We start from the raw sequence: 13,059 nt of genomic DNA, 5'->3' as shown, positions 1-13,059 counted from the left end.
AACCTATTCTATGAATAGACTATATGAATTTCCAAATACAGAGATCAATTGTTCCAATAAATGAAAATATTTTGTTTGCATTTTTATAAAACTCAACAGGATTGTACCTAAATATTGTCCACTATAGTGCTCACAAATGAAACATTAAATTGGTTTAATAGCCCTGAAAAAAATCCACATACCATATAAGGCAGTTGGCATCATTGTTTTTATTTGAAGATTATCACTATGGATATGCAACTAAAAAGCTAGAATTGAAAACAATAAATCTGTGCAAAATGGAAAAGAGAATTGAATAAACTCTGCAAAAGAAAACAAAGACAGAGGCAGGATGCTACTTATCACATATATCAAATTCAAACACCTTTTCTGCTGACTTAGTAACTGAAGTTTGAGCAAAAGCACAAAAAAACTTTCATTTGCCACCTCTTCCACTGGAGTGTTTTCATCACAAAAAAAGTAAACAGCTCCGTCTGTGTTTCATCCTGGCCTCTATCCTTATGAAGTTCACATACTTCCAGAAATGCTACGTAAAATTTATTTTCTGTCTTGAGACCAACAAAAACAAACACAACCAATTCAGCTATAGAACACAATAGGTAATGGCCCAACAGCCCTACTATTAGAGGTGTTGGAACATAATTATTCCCACTAATTTAGGGCACATACCTCTCTCACACTGGGGTCCAGTAAAGCCATACGTGCAAGCACATCGGTTTGGAGCTACACATCTCCCTCCATTTAGACATCCATTTTCACAGACAGCTGTATCAAAGGGAAGGCAAGAGTAATCTTTACTGAGCTGTTTACAGAAAGACATAAAGGTATGTACTTAGGTAAACTGGTAAAAATGGTAAACATAACAGGATACCAAACCTAGATTCTTTCTTTTCCTGGAATCTTATGACCTTTTACTACTTCCTGGCCTCATTAGTACCATGAGCTCATCTTTTCAAGGGAGCATAACACAAATACAGGAACAACCACAGCTTTTCTGACCTCTCAGAGCCTTTCTCTTTGGGATAGCTGGATAATCCCATATTAACTTCAAAATAATACCTCTTTCAAACTTGCAACAAATAAACACTGATAGAAATTGCAGATAGAAGATTGAGAGGCATTTTTCATCTCTAAATCCTCAAATGTATTTGTTCCTCCTGTAATAATCCAGTATTAAAAGGCTGTTTGCTGGTGTTAAATAAATAATGCTATTAATGAGGATAGCAAATTTTAATAAATATCTATTCCATGTTAATCCAAGTTACTCTTCCTCTTCATGTTGTCACTAGCTTCAGAACTCAATTTTTTAATAATAAACTCCAAAAGCAATTCCTCTCAGAAATAATCAGAAAATACAACATGCACATGAGAAAGGAGATTTCAAATACAATTTGATGTTCATTGAGTAATGTTATTCTTTGTTCTGTTTCACATTCACTTCAGTAGAAAGAAGATTTCCATTTATCCTCTTTTATCCACTTGATATTTCACAGGGAAGGCAGAAATACAATTCTTAATCCTTTCACCACGTGATCCTCCTCCAGATTATTAGGGTAAATTCTTGGTCCCACTGAAGTTCATGTAAAGCATGCCATTGATTTTGACAGACCACAAAAGGTTTTCATTAAATGAGCTAAACACATTTTCTGTGTCAGACCAATATTTCACTAGATAGCAACGTGAACAGCCCTGGTTAAAAGCAGTGTCTACATCCTTATTTGAGTTACTTCACAGCATTCCAGCCAAGAAGAACAAGAGAGCACCAGAGTCAGTTTGGGAAAGATTTCAAGCAGCAGATCCAGGAATGCTTTTGTCTAAGGACTGACTGAGGAAATAAAAATATCTGTCGATCAACTCTAATAAGACAACATAAAAATTTGTAAAGCATACTAGCTACGTCTGATGCAAACACTGAAATGAAAACAAGACTTTGTATTAAAAATCCTAATTTTGTCTATAAAATGAAAATTGAATCCCATGTAAAATTTAGATGTATGACCCACTGCTCTAGTGGGTGAGAAGTCATGGAGGTCAATGGGAATTATGCCAGTGTGGGAACTACAGGATCAAGTTATATCCAATTATTATGAAGTCACATGATTTTTATTTTGATAGTTTCCATCAGTAAGAATTCACTCAGCATTCATTACAAAGTCATGTGTTTTTCTGTAAAATTTCACTATACCTGATCAAACAGAGGCTGAAATTTAGAGCAAAAGAGTGTCCAATCCCCACATCACAGAATCACTTAACAATATCTACATTCCTAGAAGTGTACTTACGCTGTCCACAGTGTGTTCCTGTATATCCCTTCTGACAGAGGCAATGGTCATCACTGCAGCTACCTCCATTCATGCACCGGATGTTACAGTGTTGGACTTGAAAGGAAAAAAGATTTTCCTCAGTTAAATCAAACCAGTCAGAAACATTTTACTGTTTTTTAAAGGACTTTGCCTTTTTTTAGGGATTGATTGTGTGAACCAGAAAGTATTAGAAGAATGCACATTTTAGGACAGATACTTAACATGGCACTACAGAACACAATGTAGATTTACAGTTCCTAAGGAACACAGGACATGGTGCAAGAATTTGATGCACTCTCTCATTCAAATGAAGTCATAGGCATTTTGTATGAGCATAAACCCTCAACATTTCTTTCCTAGTTTGCAATTATAAGAAAAAGCCTTCAATAAAGGAAGTACTAAACTTCTGTCAGACAGCACCATTAGAAAGGGAGTCTTATCATCTGGGAAGTGGGGGAGGGAAGTATTAAAGGTAAGAATATAAGGAAGCTCCTAAAGACAGCCCTGTTCTGCCAACACATGGAACACCAGAAGCTGACCTGGCCAAGCAGGACTTCTTGCATAAAAAGGAGAAATAAAAGAGTAATTTCTTTCTGTATGCCAACTGTGGGCTCAACCCACCAGTAGAGCTGCTGTGCTTGGGAGCTGCAGAGCTCACAAACAGCACTGTACCAGAGCCAAAAACCTTCCTGTCCCAAGGGCAGAGGCAGGGGAGCAACAGCACTCTCTCCTCAGCTGCAGCCCCACCACTTATAATGGTTAACAGGCAGCTTAAGCCCCATGCCAGTAAAACTTAATGTCTCTGATGCATTTTTCTGGTAATAAGGGCAAATATATTTCTTAAATAGATGTTGGGAGCAACTACAAGTATGTCAGGCTCTTCATCAGACATAGAAAAGTGGGCAGGTCTCCCAACAAAGCGAAGTCCTTACAGGTCCTGCTATCCAACACAGCTGTGAACTGAGACCTGCCAGTAAGCAGCTGGGAAATGGTTTTCCTCTTAACAGGAACCACATGAAAGGCTCCTCCCCAGATAGGATTACAGTCTGATCAGTATTTCAGTAAATTGTGATGGAGCACTGGATACCTACACCGTGCTGTCTGAAATGCTGAGGAGGGAAAAATGGAAATTGCCATGTCTTGTCAGCCTGCAGCTAACAGGTGCCATACCAAACACTGAGTTTTATATCTCATACAAAACCCTTAGGCACCATTTGGCTTTTGACAGTTCAGAAGTATGTGAATAGAATTTTTTTTTTTTATTTTCAAGTATAAGTAATAATTTTAACTGTCCTGCCTTCTATAACAATGTGAATCCACAAAACAGAACTAAAGCATACAACTGGAGAATTTAAAGCAATCTAGCATTTAAAATACTAGTAACCTTAGTTCTCCAATTTTAAAAGCAAAAACAGTGTATTACATTTTTTATGTGTCTAATAGTTATTATACATATTTGCTCTGCTTTGAATGTACTTCAGTACTTCAAGAAACAAAAATGTACTAACATTCCTCAAGAAAAAGTAAAATTGTCTGCAAATACCAAGTGAATATCTGGTGAAGATTTTTGGACAATGTCCTAAGTAGGTCAGAAAAAGGTGTTTAGTTACTTTAAAATGTGTAGTTCAACTCAGCTTTATACAATCTTAGAAAAACAGGGAATTACAAAAAGCATAGGAAATGATATCATCTGTCAAGCAGGGAAGGAACTTAAAAACCACAAACTGATTTCAATTAGAGCACACTATGCCAAGAGCTAATTTCCATTCCCACATGAAGACCAAAGCCATTTAAGCAGTTTGAACTACATTTGAGATAAAAAGGTTAACAGTAGCTTAAATGATGATTTTCATATTATCTGTTCATGTATAAATAAAGTGTATTTCCTCATTTTGGGATACACACACAAAGTTTCCATAACTTGTCTTACTGCTTCATAAAAGAACTTTTCCAAGGTAAAGTACCTCTTCCTCCTTTTAAAACTAAAATTATTATGGGAGACTGCTGGGACACCGAGTCATCCTTACTAAAAGGAGACATTTAGATCAGTGAGCTTCCTCACCTATTAACAGGGAAGAGGATCACTGACATACAGTCAGTAAACTAATTACTTATTTTCTGCCCTCTTTTGTGGGAATGTTGACAAGACTACTTCCAAAATTACACAGACTATTCTGTAATATTATCCTTCCAGAAGTTTACAAAAACACATTCAAAGGCTGTCTGGTGCTCAGAAGATGATTTTCAAAATGCATTTTTGAAAACTAGTATATTATTGCAAGTCCAGATTCTCTTTTCTCAGTTATACCAACAATTCCATTAATGTCAGTGGAGATATTCCAGTAAATGAAACAACCCCTTCCAAGATATCACACTGACAGAGATTCAAAGAAAGAGCACAGGAATTACCATAAGGCTGGTAAATCAACGTATATAGCTTTTCCTTATCTTGGCATGAATGGGAAAAGTTAACATTAATAAATGGTTGCTTTTAATCAATTATAGTTCTTTTTCACATCCAATTTGTAAACAGTCTGCACTGGAAATGTCTGAAGTCAAAACAGGAATAACTGCAGGAACACAACTTTATAAATCTGAAAAAGAGCCAGCAAGACTATCCATATCCACACAGGCTTCGCGTGTGGGCGATAGCTGTGTTTTTTATCAGAGTGCTGCCCTCTTAAGCATAACAGTGCCTGACTTTTTAAATAAATACCCAGCAAAACTGTAAGTAAAGACTTAATCACACCCAGAGCACTACCACAACCACTCACAAAACGTGCATGAGCTCACCAAGCAGACGAAGGCAGCACACGTGCGATCTGCACCTAAGAAACGCGAGGTGTGCGGGCCTGCAGTCCTCAGGTGGGAAACGCAGCACGGCCGAGGGCCCAGCACCTCAGCCTGAGGGCAGGGCAGCCAGCGGGCACCGCAGGAGAGGCGGCTCTGGCCTCTGTGCCCCTGCCGAGGAAACGCTCCCAGCCCCGGCCGTGCATGACGCAGGGATTTGCCTGCCAGGAGCTGTAAACAAGGAATGACGGCCTCATCGCATCCCAGATGCTCAGCGTGCTTTCTGTGTCAAGTGACTGACTCAGGAGAGAGATGGCAGCTAGCACCAAGGCGGGACACGAGCCTGCTGCCCCACAGCCCTGCAAGAGGCATAGGCAAAATCCGCCGTACCCTCAAGAACTCTGGCAATATTCGAAATTCAAGATGTTACGCCACCTCTGACAGCAGCAGAATACAAGGCAAGGGCAAAGTTTTACTGCCATTGAGGGGACACCTCCCATAGCACCCGAGGAGTGGGGTCCCAGGGCACAGAGCCGAGGTCCAGGCTCAGCCCCACAGCACAGGCAGTGTCTGAGGAATACTTTGGGTGAGAAATTTCTGAGGAAGAGTTTGGTCCTTGGCTTTGCCTCTGGTGCTGCTGGCAGGTGAGCAGAGCAGGCCCTGCTCTGAATATTGTCTGATATTCTGAACTTGTCTCCACAGCTGTCACCCCGAGCACCCACCACAGCTGCTTCTGTCACAGCTCCCTTCCTTCAGGAATAGCCCCATCAGCAAATGCCTTCCCTGTTTCAGCCAGCCAAAACCATTCTGACTACAGAAGCAAAAGCAGGGGCTCAGCTCAGAGACAGACCTGGCCCATAACGCCGGGGGCAGCCTGACACCCTCCTCCTTGTTTGCCCCCGGCTCCCACAGGGGCTGAGCAGCAGCTCTAACACGTAGCAGGATCAGAGAGCATGGAGCACAAAGAAGGGCCAGGCTGTGGCACCAACAGGAGTGGACACAGCAGCCACAGCCTGAGTGCTGTGGGAGCAGCAGTGAAGCCACTGCCACCACAGAGCTGGCAGGGCACGGAGCACAGGACATCTCCACAGCACAGAGTGCTGCACATCTCCACACAGGTGCACCTGCAGCGTCAGAGCACCCACACATCAGAGCAGCACGGAGGCATCCACACTTGGCTATCTTATCTCCAAGCCTGCTGTAAGCACACCCAAAAATTCACTAATTACACTGAAATAACCACTATTCAGCCAGCAAGTTTACTGATGTCACTAAAAACCCTGCTGAGAAAACCACCAGTTGGTCTTTTCAACCACAAATCAGATTCCTAAAGCTGACTCTTAACCAGAAAAGTCCCAGCAACTGACCTGCATAAGAATCAGACTTGGAGGCTTTGTTTTGCTCTCAAATCCACACGCTTTCCAATTTGCATTAAATATTTTATTTCAACAGACAACCAGAGTATAAGAGTCACTGTCAATTCAATTTCTGTCTCTGGATGTACTTGCTAAAAAATCCATGCCCACTACTGATTCTTTAAGTGCTAAAGACACGTATAGCTTAAAATATCCCAAGGACATCTCTGACATATCTCATGTATCAGAAGCTATATACTTAATTCTGACAAAGCATGGCATTTTCATTCATATTTGCTATTTTTATTTTGCATGTGACAAACATATATTATTTACATTTGATTTTTAATTATTTTAATTAGATTTTTTCTTATTTTTTAAAACATACAATTAAAATAAGATTTAATGAATGCATGTTCTGCCAAAATATTAACTGTTACCAAAGGTAGTTGACAGCAACCATTTGATGTCTAACAGTATTTTTTATGTTTACTTTGTTTGCAATTTTCTAACTGCAGATCTAAGTCATTGTGGTCTATTGTGTAAATACATATTCATGGGTTTTGTCTACAGTGCCAACAGCACAAATGATTTACATAAAATATGTTCTGTAAGTATTAATGATGTGCTAAATCATAAAAAATATTACACAAGAGGACACAAAAGTAGAGGAGTCTCTCCTCTCAACAACTTACTAGATACTTTTGCTTTTAGAATTGGTATGTTTTAATAAATAAAGGGGATGTAACCACATACACAAAATGTGTCTTACATTACTGAAAAAATTGAACAAGAAATAAACCATATATATTTTAAGCCAACTGCCAAGTCTATTTGAAAAGTGTTAATACTTAATACTGTATACAGAAAATCAACACTTAAAAACAGACAAACCTATGCAGCAATTTAAGGAAAATAATGTCAGCACTGATTAAAGTTTATGATTAGTAGAAAGTTCATACTTAGGAGAAGTAATGTTCAACAACCAAATTAGCTACATCATAGATGCTTTAGAAGCTGCTTGATTAAACACTGTAGTAAAGTCCAGCACCCATTTATCTGTGCTATTCCAATGAAGGCTAAAACTATGGAGATCAATGGCAGACTGTTTCAGGGAAAGAACCATAAGAACAGAAAACTTCACCCAATTTTTCTTTTGAGTGTTGGCTCATAAAAGACTTCTGTGGGGCCAAAGAAAAAAATGAGGTCAGGCCTACTTGTTCCTGCCAAAGGTGCCAAAACATGTAAGAGATACAGGGACAGATCTCTCCTTCTGTGCCCGGAAGGGTACCTGGGAGAAGGTCATACCCTCCTTTACTGGCTTACAGGACTAAGGCATAAGCACCTGGAAAAACAATAGCTGCAAACCCAGGCAGGAACACACTACCACACACATTTGTACACCATTTTGCACCCTTCCTTCCCTTCAGTTCTCTCTGGGAACTTCATAGCTCCACATCTTCCTCATGCTGTCCTCTCCTTAACATACATCACAGGAGCATGAGAGGGTTGAACTACAAAGAACAATATTTACCATTTTAGTACATGCCATTCCATTACATTCTGCAGTTGTTAATTTTTTTCCACTGCTATTGCATAAAAAGGATGCTAAAACCACAAATTGAAATGGTCAGTTATGTGGGAGAACTCTTATCAACCCGGAAAGCAAAAAAAAATGACCAAGTAAAAAATACAGAAGCAAAGCAGACCTCACACTGAGTCTCAAAAGATACTCAGAACTAAAAGGATGACCGCTTTGCATAATATTACAGACCTCATCTGAGTGCATCCCCACTGACTTCTGTTAATATGTTGCTCAGATAGTTACAGACATTGTGGCAACCAGTCTCCCCAAAATTCTTTCCAGAAAACTTCACATGTTATAAAAAACTGAAATCTTCTACATTCTAAGAGACAAGAACCACTTTCAAATGAGAATACAGAGTACTTTTCACTTGGCATCTCAGATATGAATCCTACTCTGTATCAAACACTCATCTCATGTTTAGCCATTGAGTTCTCTGTTCATTGAATGAATTTAATTTTACTTGTTTTTCCCTGGCTCTGGGGAAATTTCCTTGAAAACTTGAAATACAAACATTTCTAGGAAAAGTCACCTCTCTGAAAAGTTTCATTTTCAAAGCATCTTTGTTTTTCTGATGAAAAGCTGTTCCACTTAAAAATCTTGAGCAACTCTGTACCTCTAGTACCTAGCAAAGTGTCACCTGAAGAAAGTCAGCAGTATTAGATTCAGAAGATATGTGCTGAGCCTGGCAAGGAAATGCTCTAAAGCTTGTAAGCCTAGGCATTAACATTCAGCATACACAGTGTCTAGTTTATAACCCTCGAAATCTGGAGAAAATTGCAAAGCATGTCAAGTTCAGCCAATTGTCAAGAGTTGTCTCTCCATCATTACAACTTCTGTTGTATACACGCTCATGTCTACCACTCAATAGAGAGAAGGTACTTTACAGAAAACAAAGAAGACTGGAATCAGTGTTATGAAATGGCAAATGTAAATAGCTTCCAATAAGATTGATTTGGGTTTGATTTGGCAAATAAAAAGTGTCTCCAATAGCCAGTCTCTGAGTCATTCTTGAGTTTCATCACAGAAAGCTACACTTCCCTTCCTGTGGTAAAAGTACGTCTGGTGACTCAGAGGTTGTTTGTCTTAAATACTGACCACTGAACTATTTTACATACCTTAGTAGCTTCACAGACTCAAAAGAGCAATATCAGAGACACAGAAGAAATACTTACTTGATTTTGAACCACAGGAGGGGGCTATCTGACCATTTGGGCATGTGCACATGTTTGGTCTAGAGCAAAATCCATCCCCACAGGAATGTCTGCAGATTGCTATTAAGAAAACATAAAAGCCTTTAAAATATGTCTCAAAAACCTCAAATGCATAAAAAAACACCTGATAGAAAATTCAGTACTATAACATAAATACCCACAAACTCATTAAATCACATACAACAGATCCCAAAACAGTTCCTCCCGTTCATCTGCCTCTTTATGGGGAGCAGCTACAACCTAGATCTTCACCATCTGCTATGAAAAGCTTCTGGGAACATGCCACAGGCCACACTAGCTATGGGGAGATTTCCTAGGAAAAGTGAAACTCTTGTCCATTTTACCAGACTTCCTCGGAGGGAGGATGGCACTGATGCCAACATAATGACACTGATGCCAACATAATGCTTCCTTTATTTCTGCACCACTCGAAGACAAGAGCAGTAATTCCCACCTGACAGCATGCTGCTGCAGGATCTCTGGAGGGAGTCTTATCAACCTTGGGCAAAGTGCCTTTAGGAGTTATTCCTGGTACACTGTTCTACTACACGTGAATACACATATAGCATTATGATGTATGCATATATTTATATCCCTACATATATATTTCAGAGATATAGTCCAAAGAAGTGGAGAAAATGCACTTGCTGGCCTGATGCTGTTGCCTCCTTCCATTAACTTAAATAGATTAACATATTCCACTCATTCCTGAGAGTTCACACACCCCTTGGAACCCTTTACCACAGACTTAAACAGAACATGTGGATGAGATTAATCTTTTGTTAAATACTGGTATCACATCACTGTGTTGTAGCCCATGAAACTTTGTATATTAGCTTATATTTTAAATAGCAATCATTTACAGCTGCTATTGAGAACATACAGAAACACATTTCAGTTCTAATATACAATTAAAACCACCCTGAGACATAGAAAGACAAAGATAAACATCAGTCATAACACATAACTAGATTAACTTACGGACTATGCATTGGTTTCCACCAGGTAACGTTTTCCATCCAGGGCAGCAGTAGGCATTGTAACGTGATCCACACACATTTGGTCTGGAAAAAAAATAAAAAAGAATAAGGATGAATTCTTATTTTTGCTCAGAAATGTGTTTTAAAAGTAGAGGCATAAAATGGAAAAGGTAAATCACTGTAATATATATGTCAATAATTAAAATTAGAAGTGTTATATGTTTTTATCCTGTAGTTGTTGGGGTTTTTAGGTAACATACATTTTTATAAATGAAAGATTACATTACAAGCACAAAATCAAATCAGTAACATCTGAACAACAGGAATAGAATGGGGAAACCTTGTCTCATAACGCTCCATATCTGAAGAAGTAACCATCCAGGTTTTTTGAGCAAAACTCACACTTGAATAAAAAATGAGGGATCCCATTCCAGCATCATTAATAAGCACAAATTAAATCTACTGCTCTTTGAGTGGTAATTTTTAATCTTCCTGTTGCTTTCTCTTCTTTATTCTAAAGCACTATTACTGTTCCCTGTTTTATCCATGAACAAAACTGTGTATGTGTGAGTGGAACATGCCAACAAGGACATTAGCCAAATAAATGAGTCAAGATATGTTAATTCTTCATTAGGAAAGTTACTTACTACCAAAAATAATCAAGGATGTGGGTGTATGTAGTGAAAGGGTCCTATGAAATGAGGGGCCTACTGCCCTCCTTAAATGATGCATCCACAGGAATTTTTCTTTCTAACCCATTCCTCTCATCCACATTTGCCCTGTCAAATAACTTTATTACTAGAGTCTACAATGAAAGCTGACATTGACACTATTCCAATCATGATTTTATTGACAAAAAATAGAAAAGTTTAAATTATTCTATTTCCCTCATACATAATAGATTTTTTTAAGCTATATTGTACTATTTATTTAATTAATCTATCCATGAAAATAAAGCTAGTAAGAACACCTTCAAAAATGGGAACATGCGCCTTCTTTAGTGTTACGCTTAATAATTCTAGCAGAGGAAAATTTTACAACCTTTATTGATATTGTGAGAAATTACTCAGTAGATTAATGCAGCTAGAACCAGCTAGAAACTTCCTAGGAACTGCTATATTAAAATACTGTATACACATTAGAGACAAATTTAAATGTTTACTGTTTTAGGAAGGGTTCTCTATTACTATTTCATCCTTGGTCTTTAACAAAGTTCTTCATTGCTAGTATTGCTAAGTAAATGTCTAAGTAAACAACAGTTACTTCATATAGTGAGGCAACTTAAGGCAAGCAATCTCAAGATATACAAACATTTCTTTATGCACGTTTTTTAACTAACCAGAGTTATATACTGTACTGATTTAGCAATATGCATTACTCATGCAATTTCAAGTACTCTGATTACACCAATTTCAGTGGCACCTACTCTTTCCAGACATGGCCAGAAACTATTTAAGTCAAAGCAAGCACTACCATTATGTTCCACTTGTTCTGGATAATTACAAAGTAGTAATTCAGGTGAATGTGAGCAACACAATTGGACTTGTTGCAGGGTCCTTTTCCCTTCCTGCAACTGGTGTTACGACCCAAAGCTTTATTCATTTAATTCCAATGTATTCAGTTTTAGTAATGTCAGCTACTTTCCTGCAGGGCTATAACCATGTAACTTTCCTAGAGTTCCCTGTTCATCAATGCCAAATGTTGCTCCACAATCATCTGCCAAGTAAGACTGGCAAGCAGACAAGTAAGATTGCTTTTCACCTTCTCCAGTTAGAAGAAATAATGAACTTAAGCCAGAATGGGTTTGTTGCTACCTGTTACAACCTATGGGCATAAACCACCCATTTCCAATTCCAGTTGGTGAGGATCCATAGAAGGCTGATCATAAAGTGATGTTTATGTACTCTGTCAAATTTCAGTCTCAGCAAGTATGTGGCTTTGGGGACCATCTGGTCCACGTTAAGAGTCAGGAGGAGATTTCTGTGTCACAGAAAAACCTGGTTTTAAAAATCGTTTTCCAAAATGGGACTCCAGAAAACCTAGATGTGCCAGCAACCATGAAGTCAGAGACCCTGAGAGCCTTGAAACTGTCCACAAGGTAGGCTAAGCCATACACCCAGGAGGCTCCAACTCTGGTGCGGCGTGCTTAGCTTTGGGAAAAAAAAAAAGAAAAAAAAAAAGTCATCATCAGACTCTACTTCTATGGAACAGTTTGAGCCTGACAAGTGCATTTTCCAGTGGAACACTTTTTCGTCAGAAGGCTGCTGTCTAGCTTATAAAAAAACTATATAAAGGTCTGAATGCTGTTTCTTTGAGACAGAGGGAGTATTCTTAAATCATGCATATTTGTAAAATTACTTTGAAAATAATTAATTTTGAAGGTTAAATTCATTGGTATTTATGAGGTGATCAGACACTATAGCAATAAATCCCCATAAATAAATAAAGTGTTCAAGGCAATAATAATTTACCTCATGTAAAATCATGGAAACTATCAATCAAATTGTAAAGGCTCTATCATGGCACTTACTTTAAACAGTTACCCACTTTGTGTTAAATAGAGCATATTTTCCTGCTGCTTTATAAGCTATGAGTACTAAAAAAGAGGTTTATATTCTTATAAAACTGTTTTCTTGAACAGCACTAGAAACAGAATTGAGTTATAAAATCTGATTTGTAATGATAAAATAAGCAAAAACATATCACATATACACCCTGAAACCACCTGCAGCACCTTCCTTACACTCCAAAGCCTAGAGAAGGAATAGAGAATAGCTCAGAACAAAGCTGTTACCATTACAATATAAAAAAAAAAAAAAACCCAAAAAAAAA

The 13,059-nt window shown here is 38.2% G+C and overlaps 1 protein-coding gene across 5 annotated transcripts in view; it reads right to left on the bottom strand.

The window, feature by feature from the left end:
* FBN1 (fibrillin 1) overlaps positions 1-13,059 on the bottom strand; it is a 145,924-nt gene that overhangs the window by 120,972 nt on the left and 11,893 nt on the right. For 2 of the 5 annotated variants that reach the window (XM_086848332.1, XM_086848333.1), the window contains exons 3-6: positions 10,229-10,311; positions 9,209-9,307; positions 2,283-2,378; positions 670-765 (exon numbers count right to left, since the gene is read on the bottom strand). In XM_086848332.1, the coding sequence (XP_086704458.1) occupies positions 670-765; positions 2,283-2,378; positions 9,209-9,307; positions 10,229-10,311 (374 nt within the window). Of the gene's footprint in view, positions 1-669; positions 766-2,282; positions 2,379-2,924; positions 3,208-3,235; positions 3,269-5,096; positions 6,216-9,208; positions 9,308-10,228; positions 10,312-13,059 lie in introns of those variants that run through there. The other 3 variants (XM_023933994.2, XM_086848334.1, XM_023933995.2) reach the window with 3 other exon arrangements.

The sequence above is a fragment of the Cyanistes caeruleus genome, chromosome 13 (assembly GCF_971803275.1).
Source record: "Cyanistes caeruleus chromosome 13, bCyaCae1.hap1.1, whole genome shotgun sequence".
Lineage (NCBI taxonomy): Eukaryota > Metazoa > Chordata > Aves > Passeriformes > Paridae > Cyanistes > Cyanistes caeruleus.
Note: the sequence above shows the minus strand (reverse complement) of the source record. Positions and strands in the feature narration are given on the sequence as shown.